The sequence below is a fragment of the Falco cherrug genome, chromosome 2, assembly GCF_023634085.1.
Source record: "Falco cherrug isolate bFalChe1 chromosome 2, bFalChe1.pri, whole genome shotgun sequence".
NCBI lineage: Eukaryota > Metazoa > Chordata > Aves > Falconiformes > Falconidae > Falco > Falco cherrug.
In genome coordinates this window covers 59,731,882-59,745,145 of record NC_073698.1, presented here as the reverse complement: position 1 = coordinate 59,745,145, position 13,264 = coordinate 59,731,882, and the positions used below count along the sequence as shown (strand labels likewise).

The following is a 13,264-nucleotide window of genomic DNA, read 5'->3' as shown; positions in this document are numbered from 1 at the left end:
CCCCACTGCCCTTCTCCCCACTCCCCCCGCTTGAGGCAGAAAATGCATCTTCTTCCTCCTCCGCCCTCACCACTCCACACTCCTCCTCTCACCACCCACTCTTTCCAGCCCGAGCTGGAGCAAAGCGTGACTGCACCAGCTGTGCCTGGCAGAAGGTGCCAGGAGGAATGTAAATCTCCACACTGCCAAAACAAGCACAGCCCGCGGGTCCTTGCTCCTCTCCCCTCCTTCCCCTCTCCTATCTTCCTCAGCTGATGAGCTCAGTGTGGAGGTGGAGGTGGCCACAAGCAATGTGGGACACAAGGAGGGAAAAGCAGCCACTAGGTGGTCATACAGTGCCCAGGCTGGAGGGATGAGACTTCAGAGCAGCAGTGGTTCTCCATGTGCCAAATCCAAAAATACAGGTGACATTTTAGCAGATTGCATCACAGGAAACTTTGCAGCCAGGGGGCTTCAGAATCTTCAGGATAACATGGAAGCTAAGAAGAAATTAGAAAGATTACTTAAAAGTTGCATTTAGGAGCCAGGTGACACAAACATGCATGCAGTCTTGTGGTAGAGTTATCACTGCACACCAGTCATAACTTCTATTACAGAAATAGACCAAATTGTAGAAATACAACCAAATGAGGATCCCACCATGTTCAAATGAGCCTGTGTGTCATGGTGAATGCTGCATCACTTAGCAAGGGCTGCAGTTTCAAATCTTAGCTCACAACTTCTACTCATGCTTTCTTGTGTCTCGGTCACTCACCCCGCAGACCCCTGTAACGCCAGTGACGGTGCATGCATGAGCGGCTCTCCCAAAGGCATGCAAGAAATTCAAAGAATGAAATCTAAACTTTTCTCTTCCTCCTGTGATTCTCATTTAATGTGCTCAGCTACCCCACAAGCCTCCTTTACATCCTTAAATATTAACACAGCTATTCTCTCTATGTGGGATTCCTCATTATCATATGAATAAATGATTAATTGTCACTGTACCAAGCAAGTAGAACTTTTATAACTATATGAATCAGCACTGCACCAAACCCTTCAAGAATAGTAAGTGTGTTCAAGTATTTATTGCACTTTATTGCTTCCTGGATCATTTAAAAGGAGTCACTGACAAACAACCATTTACACAGGCTTGAAAGTTTGCCTCGGATGTACTGAGCAGTTCTGTATTTCAAAATGCAGACATACCTTCTTTCCCAGCAATTTAACGCTAGGTCTTTGGCAGAAAACTCCACGGCTTGTCCAGCAAATGCTACAATTTGCAATGGCACATCTTGTGTGTTACAAGAAGATAATTTTAATGAAACTTTGAGCATAGTTTTAAGTACTGTTCTAACAATCATGCTGGCTTTGGTGATGTTCTCCATGGGTTGCAATGTGGAACCTAAGAAATTCTGGGGCCACATAAAAAGACCCTGGGGTATTTTAGTGGGTTTCCTTTGCCAGTTTGGAATAATGCCTCTCACAGCCTTCTTGCTGTCTCTGGTCTTTAACGTGCTTCCTGTTCAAGCTGTTGTGGTGCTGATCATGGGATGCTGTCCAGGGGGCACAGCCTCCAATATCATCGCCTACTGGGTGGATGGAGACATGGACCTAAGGTAAGAGCAGCCATTCTCTAAGTAGTTCTTGTGGCTTTTTACATTGTAAACTTTATATTGGAAAGGTCTGTCCGATTTTAACCTTAGCTTCCTGGACTATGCATGGTAGAGCTTGCTTTTGTAAAGATGTTCATTTACTGTTATAGTAGTAAATATAAGCTGAAAAGCAAATATCCTTGGTTCACTGAGAATTCAAGAAGAAGATAACACAACTGAATTGTGTATACTAGAAAATTATTGTATATAGTGTATATTAAAAATTATTGTAAATCTTCAGATCCTGCAGAAAATAGCATTTATGAAGACTGCTGAGACACTAAGGGTTATGACATCTATGTCCAAGTTAGAGCTACTTTGGTGATTTTGTTTCACCCAAGATCTTGGGCAGTAAGTATAGAGATATATATATATATATATATATAACAAAGGATTTTAAGATCTGAATCCTCTGTACAAAACAGTGGCTATGCAACAGTTCTTGAAGTAATGTTTACTGAAAAAGACCACCTGTGGAAAAACATTTTCCCTCCTTTTGTGTTCTATACAATGAATGGACAGACACAGATTTTCTTTTTGGGAACTAATACAAATGAAAGTCACTTGCAGTAATTCTATCTGCTCCTGGCACCTTCTGCAAAGTTTGACAGGCTAGAGGCCACTGACTAAGGCAGCCCTGCATACTGGGGGCAATGAAAAAACTCCTTTGTGGCGAAGTGTGGTGGTCTCGGTGACAGGGTGCTCTGAAGTCAGAAACAGATACGTAAGGCACCTGGCATGGCCTAGGACATCAAACACGCAAGAGAAGTGAACGCTACTCTTGTTGCAAATTCCAGGGGGGGTTCATTAACTCTAACAGCCTTTAAAAATGAGCCATCTTTTTATTTTTATATCCTGATTACTTTGCTCTAAAATAAACAGGATTATTTCTCTATTTCCCACAGAGTCACATAAATTGGAGCATTCATTCAATTTATCTTATGCCACTCTGAATTAGAAATGGAAAAAATAATAGAAGTAAGAAAGCTGTGGAGTTAGGGCAAATAGATTAAGAATGCTAATACTTGTAGTTTTAGTAAGACATTTTTTCCATACTTTGAAAATAGTGAACTTTTCTGTCACATACAGGTGTTAATGTAATACCAGCTTTCGAATTATGTATGAGGTCAGCTCTGCTAATCACCAACTTCCTCACTGTGGAGGAAACACCTATGATATTAGGAACTGTAAGACAATTTCAGTAAATACAGGTCTAAGAAACCACAGATGGAAAGATATCCAGCACAAGTCTGAAATTCTGTCCTAATCTTTCCTCAGAAGAATACACTGTGCTAAACTATGCTTTCCCAGATCTCTCTTGTTGAGTCATGCCAACTGAAATCAATGGTAAAAATCTGAATTGATGATGTTATTAAATATGAGTAGGGTTTATATCCCATGATCCTGGCAGAAGGTGAAGTAAATTGAAAATACCTGTAAGAGGTTATTCTTCAGGTAAAGACCTTTTCCTTAAGAAAACAAAGGCTTTTTGTCAGTATCTTTGTGACAATAAAGCAGGGATCAGAGGATATGGAAGGTACAGCAGCGATGGCAATGCAAGCATCTTCAGTTCTTGATAGAGGAATAACAGTCTAAGTAGCTTGGCTGGTTTCTGGAGCCAGAACAGTATTATAGAAAGCCTGCCCATCGTATCAGACAAAGAGATTTTTTTAACCGGTAGTATTTTGTGTTTACACATAACAATCCATCACCATTGTCTACAGTCCTGCTTCAAAACATCCCAGTGCAAACAGGCCATAAGTTAGAGCAGGAATTCATTTTCTCTGCTCATATAATCACAGGTAGGTGAAGTAAGAGGTTTTATAGCAACTCAGACCCAGATTATATCCTCCAAAGCTTCCCATAGGGACATCTGGTTTTGACATCTCTTGATATTTCACATGAACAGCTGCTTCTGAAACACCATCTCCTTTCCTCCACAGCTCCCCCAGGAGCTTCTGTGAACACAGCGACGGGGGTTAGACAACACGCACACTTTGGAGCAGGATGTAGGTACAGGGACAGTACGAAGACGTAGGCGATACGGAAGCAGGAAAAATAAGCTTTTTTATCCATTTGGGGCTTCACCTGACCTTAATTGTAGGTCATGGCTCTTTTTTCTCTGTGTGTAGGAATTCTCTTGCCAGAGGCTCATACAAAGTTCTATTCAATGACTCTGAAGCAGAGAATGACAGGAACCAAAATTAACGCAGCTATTCCTGTGGTTTCTGTATTAATTGTTCTATATTTCTCTAGATTTGTCCAGTTTGTGGCATGGGGTCAGTAGTCCCTTTTCTGAGGGCAAGCAACACAAAAAAAAAAATCCAAAGTGAGATTCATAAGGAAGTTTCCAAAGTCCCTTAACTAGAACCCTCTCTCATTATTTTTTTGTCAGAGGACTGAATTATAGGCATGATTTTATCTATTCTGCTCAGATTCTGAGAATTCCCTCCTTATTCTATCTGTCTTGCCTTTTCTCCTTCTTCACTCCTGTAGCAGAACGCATCTTTTAGTACAAGTTGTATCAGGTCTGATGTTTCAAGACTGTATTTTAAAACAGAAATGTCTTTGCACAAACAAATGAAGCAAAAATACTTATGGTCAACTTCTCTCAGCACCTACGCTTTGGCCTAGAGCAAAACAAGCCAGGAAAGGGAATTTTATTATATCACAAATCCTAGATGATGAAATATTTTTGGTTTTCGCTGTTGACTTTGGACTGAAATTTTAACACTCTAGAACTGCTGTTATAACGGAAAGCTCCATTTGATGTCCGTCTGACCCTGTCCAGTTTGCCAGCCTCTCAGAAGCCAGCCAGACAGGCAGCATGCAGACAGACTTGCCAGCCGATCTTCCTCATGGCCACCTGTCTGACTGCCTCATTTGCCCTGAAAGTTATCGTTCTGTGGCTGCAGAACACGTTGATATTTTGTGTTTCTTTTTTTTTTTTTCAGCAGAAGTCATTCCTTCCATTTAGCTTTTTTCTAACCTTATATGCAGGATAAATTGACTGTAGCCAGCAGCATTTCTTGTCCAATATTTCATAAGCTGCAATACTGTAATAAGAAAATGAGAAAAACTACAGGCTAGCATGAGATGAAATGTCACTGTAACCAATTTCTTGCAGCATCAGCATGACAACTTGCTCCACGCTGCTTGCAATGGGAATGATGCCACTTTGCCTCTTTATTTACACCAAGGTGTGGACTGACTCTAATGCAATTGTGCTCCCCTACGACAGTATTGGTGAGTCCAGTGAACCAGCATTTTCGTTTCTGACTTTCATCTTTATCCTCCCTCTAGTAACACCCACCTTTGCACCGTCATCCTGCAGTCATGAAGAAATTACTCCAGATTTTAAAAAAAATTCATCCTCCTACTTTCCAGGAACTTCCATGGAAATTAGGTACCTAGATCACATCATCCACAGCTCTGCAGAAGACTTGAAGTCATTATAAATTTTGTACAGATATTTATGATGAGATTGTGCATGTTTTTCTTTCCAAATGCTTTGGAGACCTGCATGGTACTGGGTAAGAATACAGAATAATTCATACAGGAATAGCTGCTTCCCCCAGATGAAAGTCTTTGTAACATCTCTAGGGCAGGCACAATCCTGCTAAAGGCTAAGTGCTGAGGCCGTAATCTGGCAAAGTACTTAAGCAGACGTGGATAATTAAGCAAGTGATTAAAACTGCAGAGTCTCTTTGAAAAGCTGCAATCTACACTGCCAGGAGTGGCTTCATTTGACTTCCTGTCAAAAATCTCATCCGGCTATAAAAACAGAATAGTCAAAGTATTTGGAAATACATGCTCCAGTGCGTTGCAGAGCTGTGGCCCTGGTATATATCAAGCACGGTTCCATGTTGTGCTAATCTTAAAAGCCACCAGAATTACTTTGCTATTCTTCAATTTCATTTTCCATTGTCCTGGGAAAAAAAAAAAACAAAACAAAAAAACCAAAAAACAAACATACACATTGCTTGTGCTTTCAAAATAAATACTGGAGGGGGAAGCCAAAACAAAAGAAGCTCTAAACCAATTGTTGATATGGTACAGTAGCAAAACACCTGCAAACAAAATGAACATTTAATATAGCTACTCACGTCACAGGATAGTGATGATTAGCACACTCAAATTTCTGTCTGCCTTTCTGATGCAGGTGAATGAGCATGTAGCTCAGCAGAATGGCAATTACTTCAACAGGCTGCCAAGGATAACAGACTCTATAGAAAAGCAAATGGGCAGGCTCTGGTAGAGCATGCATGCATGCTCTGGGGTGGGCATACCACAGACACCCTCTGAAGACTTGCTCCATACCCTCAGCGGCTCTACACCGTGCCTGTCTGTCCTCCTGTCGTGAACTTGTGCGTGATACATGGGCTTAACTTCTCTCTTCTTTTTTACAGGAATTTCACTGGTAGCTCTTGTAATTCCTGTTTCATTTGGAATATACGTTAACCACAGATGGCCCAGTAAAGCAAAAATCATACTTAAGGTAGGCTATATAAGGCTGAAGCATTAGTAATTATGGACAAATTATGGAATCAGTGGCACCACTGAAGCAGTACATTGCTATTCATGGTATTAGTATCTGACTTCATAAGAGCCAGGAAGCTTTCAGCAGAAAACAAATGAGACGCTGCGGAAATGTATTGCTTTCCCCCTGCACAAACATGCATGGGTTGCATACATTATTAGAAACCATCATTATCCAAAGAGCCTACTTTTGTCTTTGGCTACAACTATGTTAATAATTGAGTTCAGTTTATAATGTAAACTGAAATTGGAAGGAAAATCATTCAGGTCAACTGGAAGCTGTTTTTCTCTGCAAAATAATAAAAAATGAAAACATTCTGGATAAAGAAAAAAAAGAACTTTCTACTTTTAAAACAGTTTATTGATTTTTTTCAGGGGAAATTTTGAGTGTGAAGTCAATTTTTATTTAAAAAATTTTGAAAATGTTCCAACTGTTAAAAAGATCCAACTATTCGCAAAATTCAACTGTCTTTGCAAGATAGCTTCAGATGCATCAAAAATATTTCTTTTGGCAAAAATTATTCTCACCAAAATAAAAATATTAATGATAATAATAACAACAACAAATTAGCTGCAATTAGTGTTAACAGCAAATTAATCATTCTGAACATTAGGTTTAGGTTTAAAATGATTGTCAAATGTGCTGAGCACCCTTGGCCTTTGTTAACCATTCTTAGTTAACACATATATTTCCTAAATTTTCTTAAAGAAAACTAATCTACCAACTTGTTATTCATACATATACCTTGGTATCATTTCTCTGCTATCAGCTCAGGAAGCACAGAACACAAATAAGGTCCTTTTCAGTCAATTCATTTTCTTAAGCTGTTAGCTTATTGTGTTGTATTTTTAACTGCACTCACAGCTTACTTTATGAACTTGGACACTATTGAGTGCTGGTTTCAAAACTACTGTTCCTTTTAAGGGAAAAGCATGGAGTTGTACTCACATGAAAAGAAACTTGTTCTCTCAGCAAAATGCCATTTCATCCTCTTTCTTACCAGGTGAATGAGCAACCCACAGTAGGGTCCATTGATAGTTTGTTTTATGTAGGTCAATAAAGCATCAGTGAAGATTGAGCTGTAGCTGTCAGACTAAGGTCCCTATAGTGAGAAATGAAGCTAAGAGCACCAAGCCAGTGTGCCAGGTGAAATAGAAGAGCTTCTCATGGCCAGACCATGTTTCTTCTTCCCAGGTGCATGTGGTTAATAGCTCAGTCAAACAAAAGTACTTGTTCACTCAGTGCTTTTAAAAAATCTTCAGCCAAAGACTGATGAATCCAGTTCAATGGGAATACATGTTTTAGCTGAGAAATGGATTCCCCTAAGATTAGCCCCAGAAGCCTGCCAGTGAGATCCCTGGCAATGTATGCCATAAGGGCAAATATTTCAGTTAGATGTTGGCAAGAGAATGAGTCACCATTTTTTCGGCAAGCAGTGGTGAAGATCTCGGTACATTCAACCACAGTAAACAAGATCAACTCAGTGACTATGTCTATGTAGAAATGCTATACGAGCTCACAGCCAGATTTCAAACACAAGTTTTCAGCCACATTAAAGATCTACCCTCCACCTGGCAAATATTTCGCTATCATTAACAGTCTGGTGTGTAGTTAGCATGCACTGTACTAAGCCCCAGAGTGTGACTGGCCGAGAAGTGCATTGTACTGGGTATTGGGCTGTCAGTTTCCCAACAGCTCTGGGGAAATTTTTCTTTGTGCACCATTCCTTGCTCATGTCACACCTGTGAAATTATTTTAGTCTCCAGTTCTAAGCACAATTATAGCCAACACTTCAAGAGGCTGGTTTTACAGGTATCTGCTATAGATACCTATTATAGCTGTGCCTTGGTCTATACCTGCAGTCACATGTTGAAGTACATCATACATCTCCCCTTTGGGAAAAATGGCAGCTATCTAATCTGTCTGCTGTGAATTACATTGCCGCAGACATTAGGGTTTATGTTTAATAAGATGTTTCAGTGACTCAGAGACATCTATGGGCATGTTTGACGCTATGTTTGATGCCATTAAATTTTGTTGGGGTGTCTTATACACACAGCCTTTCCTCTTGCCACTCACAGGTTGGTTCCATTGTGGGAGCGATCCTCATTGTGCTCATTGCTGTGGTTGGGGGAATACTCTACCAAGGCTCCTGGATTATCTCACCCAAATTATGGATCATTGGCACCATATTTCCAGCAGCTGGCTATTCTCTGGGATTCTTTCTGGCCCGCATAGCTGGTCTGTCTTGGCACAGGTATGGAATTCACTGTGATGAAGACCTGTAGTCTTTTTTCAGCTGAGGAAAAAGGTTTTACTCAATGATTAATCAGTGCTGAGAATGTTCCCTAAACATTAGCTATGCTACAAAGCCACTCATTCCCCAACCTTGTTTCTAGGATACTGTGTGTAGAAAAACATTTATTGTGCACATTTTTATTTAAAGATTCTGACTATACTATTTTCTCTATCTTGTGTGCCCATGTCCTGCACTTCAAATGAGCGAAACAGACCTGACTTATAAGTGGGTTGGACTGCAGTAAAATTTCTCATGAAGATGCAGCAGCCTACAATTTAGAACATCATTACAAGAGAGGGAGACAGTGAGTGCCACATACAAGGCTTGAAGGTGGATCACAGTCCTTGACAATTGCTGAACTGCCATAAATTTTGTGTGTTCTGGCGGTAACAGCCATATGCTTTGTGGAGTGTTTTGTTGACTATGTAAGCAGAAGGATACCATTTTCTGAGTTATCTATTACATGTTTCTTGCTTATCCAGATTATTAAAAAGCATAAGGACCCACAGGCTGCTATTTCACAATTGCCTTTGTATTATTGCCTTTAGGTGTCGTACAGTGTCCCTGGAAACAGGCATGCAAAACACTCAGCTGTGTTCAACTATAGTACAGCTCTCCTTCACTCCTGAACAACTTGAACTGATGTTTACTTTCCCACTCATCTACAGCATCTTCCAGCTGTTGTTTGCACTACTGATTTTAGGAGGTAAAGTATAGATATTTTATATTATAACATTATTATTTTCAACCTCATTTTTCATGGATATGGAGAAAACAAAAAGGGATAAAAATAATCAAATGGAAAATAGTTAAGTAAATAATGGTCCAAATGATTACTGAGCAGCACCATTGTGCTGTGCCCCGTACATAACTAGGAATATACAAGGTTCAGTTCAGGATTTGGAAGACAGCTTTTTCAGCATGGGAGGGGATGTTCATCTCCTACAACTGGGCACATGAGAATACATTGAGCATAGGATTGTTATTTCCTTTGTCTAAGGAAGGGAAAATGCATCTTCTTCCACTGCTCCAGGGTGCCTGGGCATCCAGCTGCCCAGCAGGGCCGTCCCCACGAGCATGCACAAACTCCCTCTCCTACCAGCTGTTGCAAGAGCAAGCATTAGCTTCACGGCTAATGTGAGAAAATACCTTCCATTAGAGGTAAAGGTCCCTTTTTCCTCCCACACATACCTCTCATGAGCTGCACTGTTGCTATCACAACCGACCTGCTGAGGGTCAGGACCTTGTCCCTGTTGCTCACAGCTAACAGTAGCTGTGACTGTTGAGCTCCCACTCTCAGACCAGCTGCCTTACCCAGCACCAGAGCACTGCCCCAGGGACACAGCTTTGACTCCAGCCTCCCTGGTGTGGCAACGGTGTGGGGACAAACCAACCACTTCGTCCCCGCTCCTGCCAAACAGGACTCAGTAGAATAGAAGCAGGGGTAGAAACAGAAGGGTCCCTCACACAGACCCAACCAAGAGCCCAAAGACTTCCCAAGGCAATACTTTCAAAAGCCACTGCACACAACAGGAACACAAAGCAGTCAAACACCAAATGCAGAGTTTAAAATGTTGTTCTTGTTATTTTCTAAACGTAGTTTTCCAGTGGTGAGTGCTGCCGACATAAAATAATTAAGGATAGTTTTAAAGAAACTGACTGGCGGTGTTGGAATATTTTAGCAACATAAGGAAGGAGAATCTTGCATGGCTACATGTTCCTACAGTGTCTTTTTCAGGCACTTATTATAATTTCTTTATTTAATACTAAATATATACCAATTCCCAGGCTACCGGGTTTACAGAAGACACCGGGTCAAAACAAAGACAGATGTTGAGAAAACAGAACAAAAAGAAGATACAAAATCAACATCATCACATGCTAAAATAAATGGAGGATTTGTATCAAATGAGACCAAATAGACAATTACCTTTGTTCCCACCAGCTGAAAAGATATGAGATATATGGTTTACTTAAAACTCTTTTCACGTGCCATTGCTTTATGGAAATATTTAACAAAAAGAGAAGTTCTGCTGATATTGTACAGTAAGACTCTAAAATTATCAACTTATGAAAAATTTCTACTTTGATTTTGAACGCAGTTTCTGCCACAATTGTAGAATCTGGTTTTGAAGCTAATTGCCTAAAAAAAATTTGATGTTTTATTATGGCTTATTTAAAGAAAAGCAGGCTAAAGGTGGGCTATTGCTAAAAAAAACAAGGAGATATTTGCACTACAAGTTCCAGCCCATGATCCTGCAAATCCATCTGCTAGTCTTAGTCCCCACACCACACAAAAAGAAATCTTGTAAATGTGTCTGAGCACCAACAGGAGTCGATGTGAAAGATTTGATAAGGCTGGCGGACTTTCACTGAACATGAATCAGCCATGAAATTGAAACAAGATAATAATGAAACAAAGTTTCATTTAGGTCAGTCTGGGCAGACTAAAGTCATTACACTGTACTAATTGCTTGAATAATTAATTTATTCTAAAGCTATAATTTTAACAAGTACAAGGTACCTTATGACTATTTTTTTGCCCAAAGTAATAGAAAGTAACAGCTACGCATGTTCCGTCTGGGTCTTTTAGGTACCGGAAACATGAACAGAGGGACAAAGCTGAGGGTGTAAGCCAAAGCAATTTTAGTGTGACAGCTGCATACAAAGGAACAAACAGAGATTTTGGAAGTGTAAGAAATTACCAACTTCTGCACTGAAAAAGAGGCATTTGAAAGTGGAAGAAAATAGTCCCTGATTTATCCAGGACTACTTTCACCACTGTTAAGATGAGACAACAGTGCTAGTAGACAGTTATATATTTCTCTTATTTTATGAACTCAATAGATTTGAACTTACCAAGTATCTGTGACGTGGATGTGATGTAGTTGATAACTTTAAGATTTTAATTTTATGAACCACAGACAGAAATAATTGGATGTATACATACGTTATTTGTCTCAGAAAATTCAAGAGTACATACGGAAAGCTGTTCCAAGAGTGTGGAGAAATTTAGGATAATTCTAAGAGAAACAGTGCAGTAAAATTTTTGCAGCTGTAATTTTTTATGGATACATTCAGTAACATTAGTCTTGTAGCTCTTAAGTAAAGAAAACAACCAGAGAACTTCAGATGAATGAGAGTTTGGCTGACCAAAAAATCCAAGAATGAGCCAACTATCAACACATGGAAACTATACACCTTTTTGTCATATTGAAGTGGACCTTCCAAGGTGTTGTGAATTAATGTGGCAGATTTTTTACAAACACAACTGAAATTGTGGAATTTAAGTTCCCAACATGTAGCTTTCCACTGCTGCAGAAATGTGTCCAGTATTAAACAAAAAATAATTTATTTCTATCTACCACATGTTGGTGAAATGGTCTCAAAGTGTTCCTGAGTTCTGGGAGGCTTGAAACTGCTTCACTTTGGGGGGGAGTTTGGAGTGGTCATAACCTCCAAGGTGAAGTTTTCACACTTAGTGAGAGTTAGCACACAACGAGGCATGTTATGTTTTTACAGAACGAAAATTAAACAAAAAAAAGTAGTGAAGTCTGTTATGGAGAAATCGTAAATGTGAAACCACATTCACTGAGGAAAGGATAAGCTGCTATTTGTAACATCTGTAGTAAAAACTACTGTCCTTATCCTGTGTCCATCAAAAAATGGGCAGCAGAAATCTGTTAGGATCATGTCTTTCTTACACGCCAAGCTGCTACTTTTTCCCCATGCTCAACTTCAATGCTTCTGTGCCTATTTTAAACAGATTTTGAAAATGTATTGAAGAATAATAGTTTGTCTTGCTTGTACTACGTGTGTGTGTGTGTATTTAAAGCAACTGTATAAACACTGAACTGAATAAAGTCAGAAACTATTTATAATTTTGCCCACTGGACTAATTTACGGTGGAAAGAATTGAAACTGAAACCTAACATGCAGTCCAGTTTATGACTTTGAGATTTAGCAAAAACACCTCAGATTATGTGTAAAATTAATACGTTTAACAATCACAGGATCATAGAATGGTTTGGGTTGAAAGGGACTTTTAAAGGTCATCTAGCTCACCCCCTCTGCAATGAGCAGGGATATCTTCAACTAGATCAGGTTGCTCAGAGCCCCATCCAACCTGGCCTTGAATGTTTCCCAGGGATGGAGCAACTACCACCTCTCTGGGCAACCTGATGAAGATTAAATGAACATGGGATGTCTTTTATTATATTTGGTATACATTTTTTAATGTATATGCGCACTTAGGGCCCCAGGTGAAGGATGGAGGCTGCAGTTTCTGCAGCTGTTACATCTAGCAAGGGTGGTACATCCCAAGCTTTACATGAAGCAAAGCCAGTTCAAAAGTCTTAACCAACATATCCCTCTAGAGCACATCAAAGCTAAAACAAAACCCCAGGGCTTGTTAGTGTTGCCAGAAGTGGGTTTATGTTGACATGACAGCTGCTAAACCTCCAGCTGAAGTCTGAGCAACATCAATGCCCATCCATTGCTAGTGAAGCTGGGGTGGGCTATCTCACCACAGCTTAAAGGACTTTTGGGGAAGCTGTGCCCCCTCTCCAAAGGCCTCCAGAAAGTTGTTATGTAACTTTGGCTGTCAGCCATATAAATGCTGAGATACGGGCTTCTCAGTTGAAGGAGGCTGGTGGCCTCCAGCCTTGCAGTTACAGTTGTCTTGGCATTGTCAAAAGAAAAACCCCGGCTTGCTGAGATCAGCTTAACTCACTCAGCATCATCTCCTCTCACATTCTCCAGCACTCCACTCACATGGGCTAAGAAGTCATACAG

At 40.1% G+C, this 13,264-nt stretch overlaps 1 protein-coding gene across 1 annotated transcript; it reads left to right on the top strand.

Annotated features, from left to right (window-relative positions):
- The first annotated feature begins 1,173 nt into the window (after window positions 1-1,173).
- SLC10A2 (solute carrier family 10 member 2) lies at window positions 1,174-10,392 on the top strand. The gene is made up of 6 exons (XM_005440937.1): window positions 1,174-1,595; window positions 4,759-4,877; window positions 6,041-6,129; window positions 8,253-8,428; window positions 9,019-9,176; window positions 10,259-10,392. Exons 1-6 carry the CDS (start codon window positions 1,174-1,176, stop codon window positions 10,390-10,392), a joined length of 1,098 nt encoding a protein of 365 aa, XP_005440994.1.
- The last annotated feature ends 2,872 nt before the right edge of the window (window positions 10,393-13,264 follow it).

Coding starts and splice junctions, on each gene's coding strand:
- SLC10A2 (XM_005440937.1), top strand. CDS start 1,174: ATGCAGACATACCTTCTTTCCCAGCAATTTAACGCTAGGTCTTTGGCA. Junction 1,596..4,758: donor GATGGAGACATGGACCTAAG/GTAAGAGCAGCC, acceptor AATTTCTTGCAG/CATCAGCATGACAACTTGCT. Junction 9,177..10,258: donor TGCACTACTGATTTTAGGAG/GTAAAGTATAGA, acceptor ACCAATTCCCAG/GCTACCGGGTTTACAGAAGA.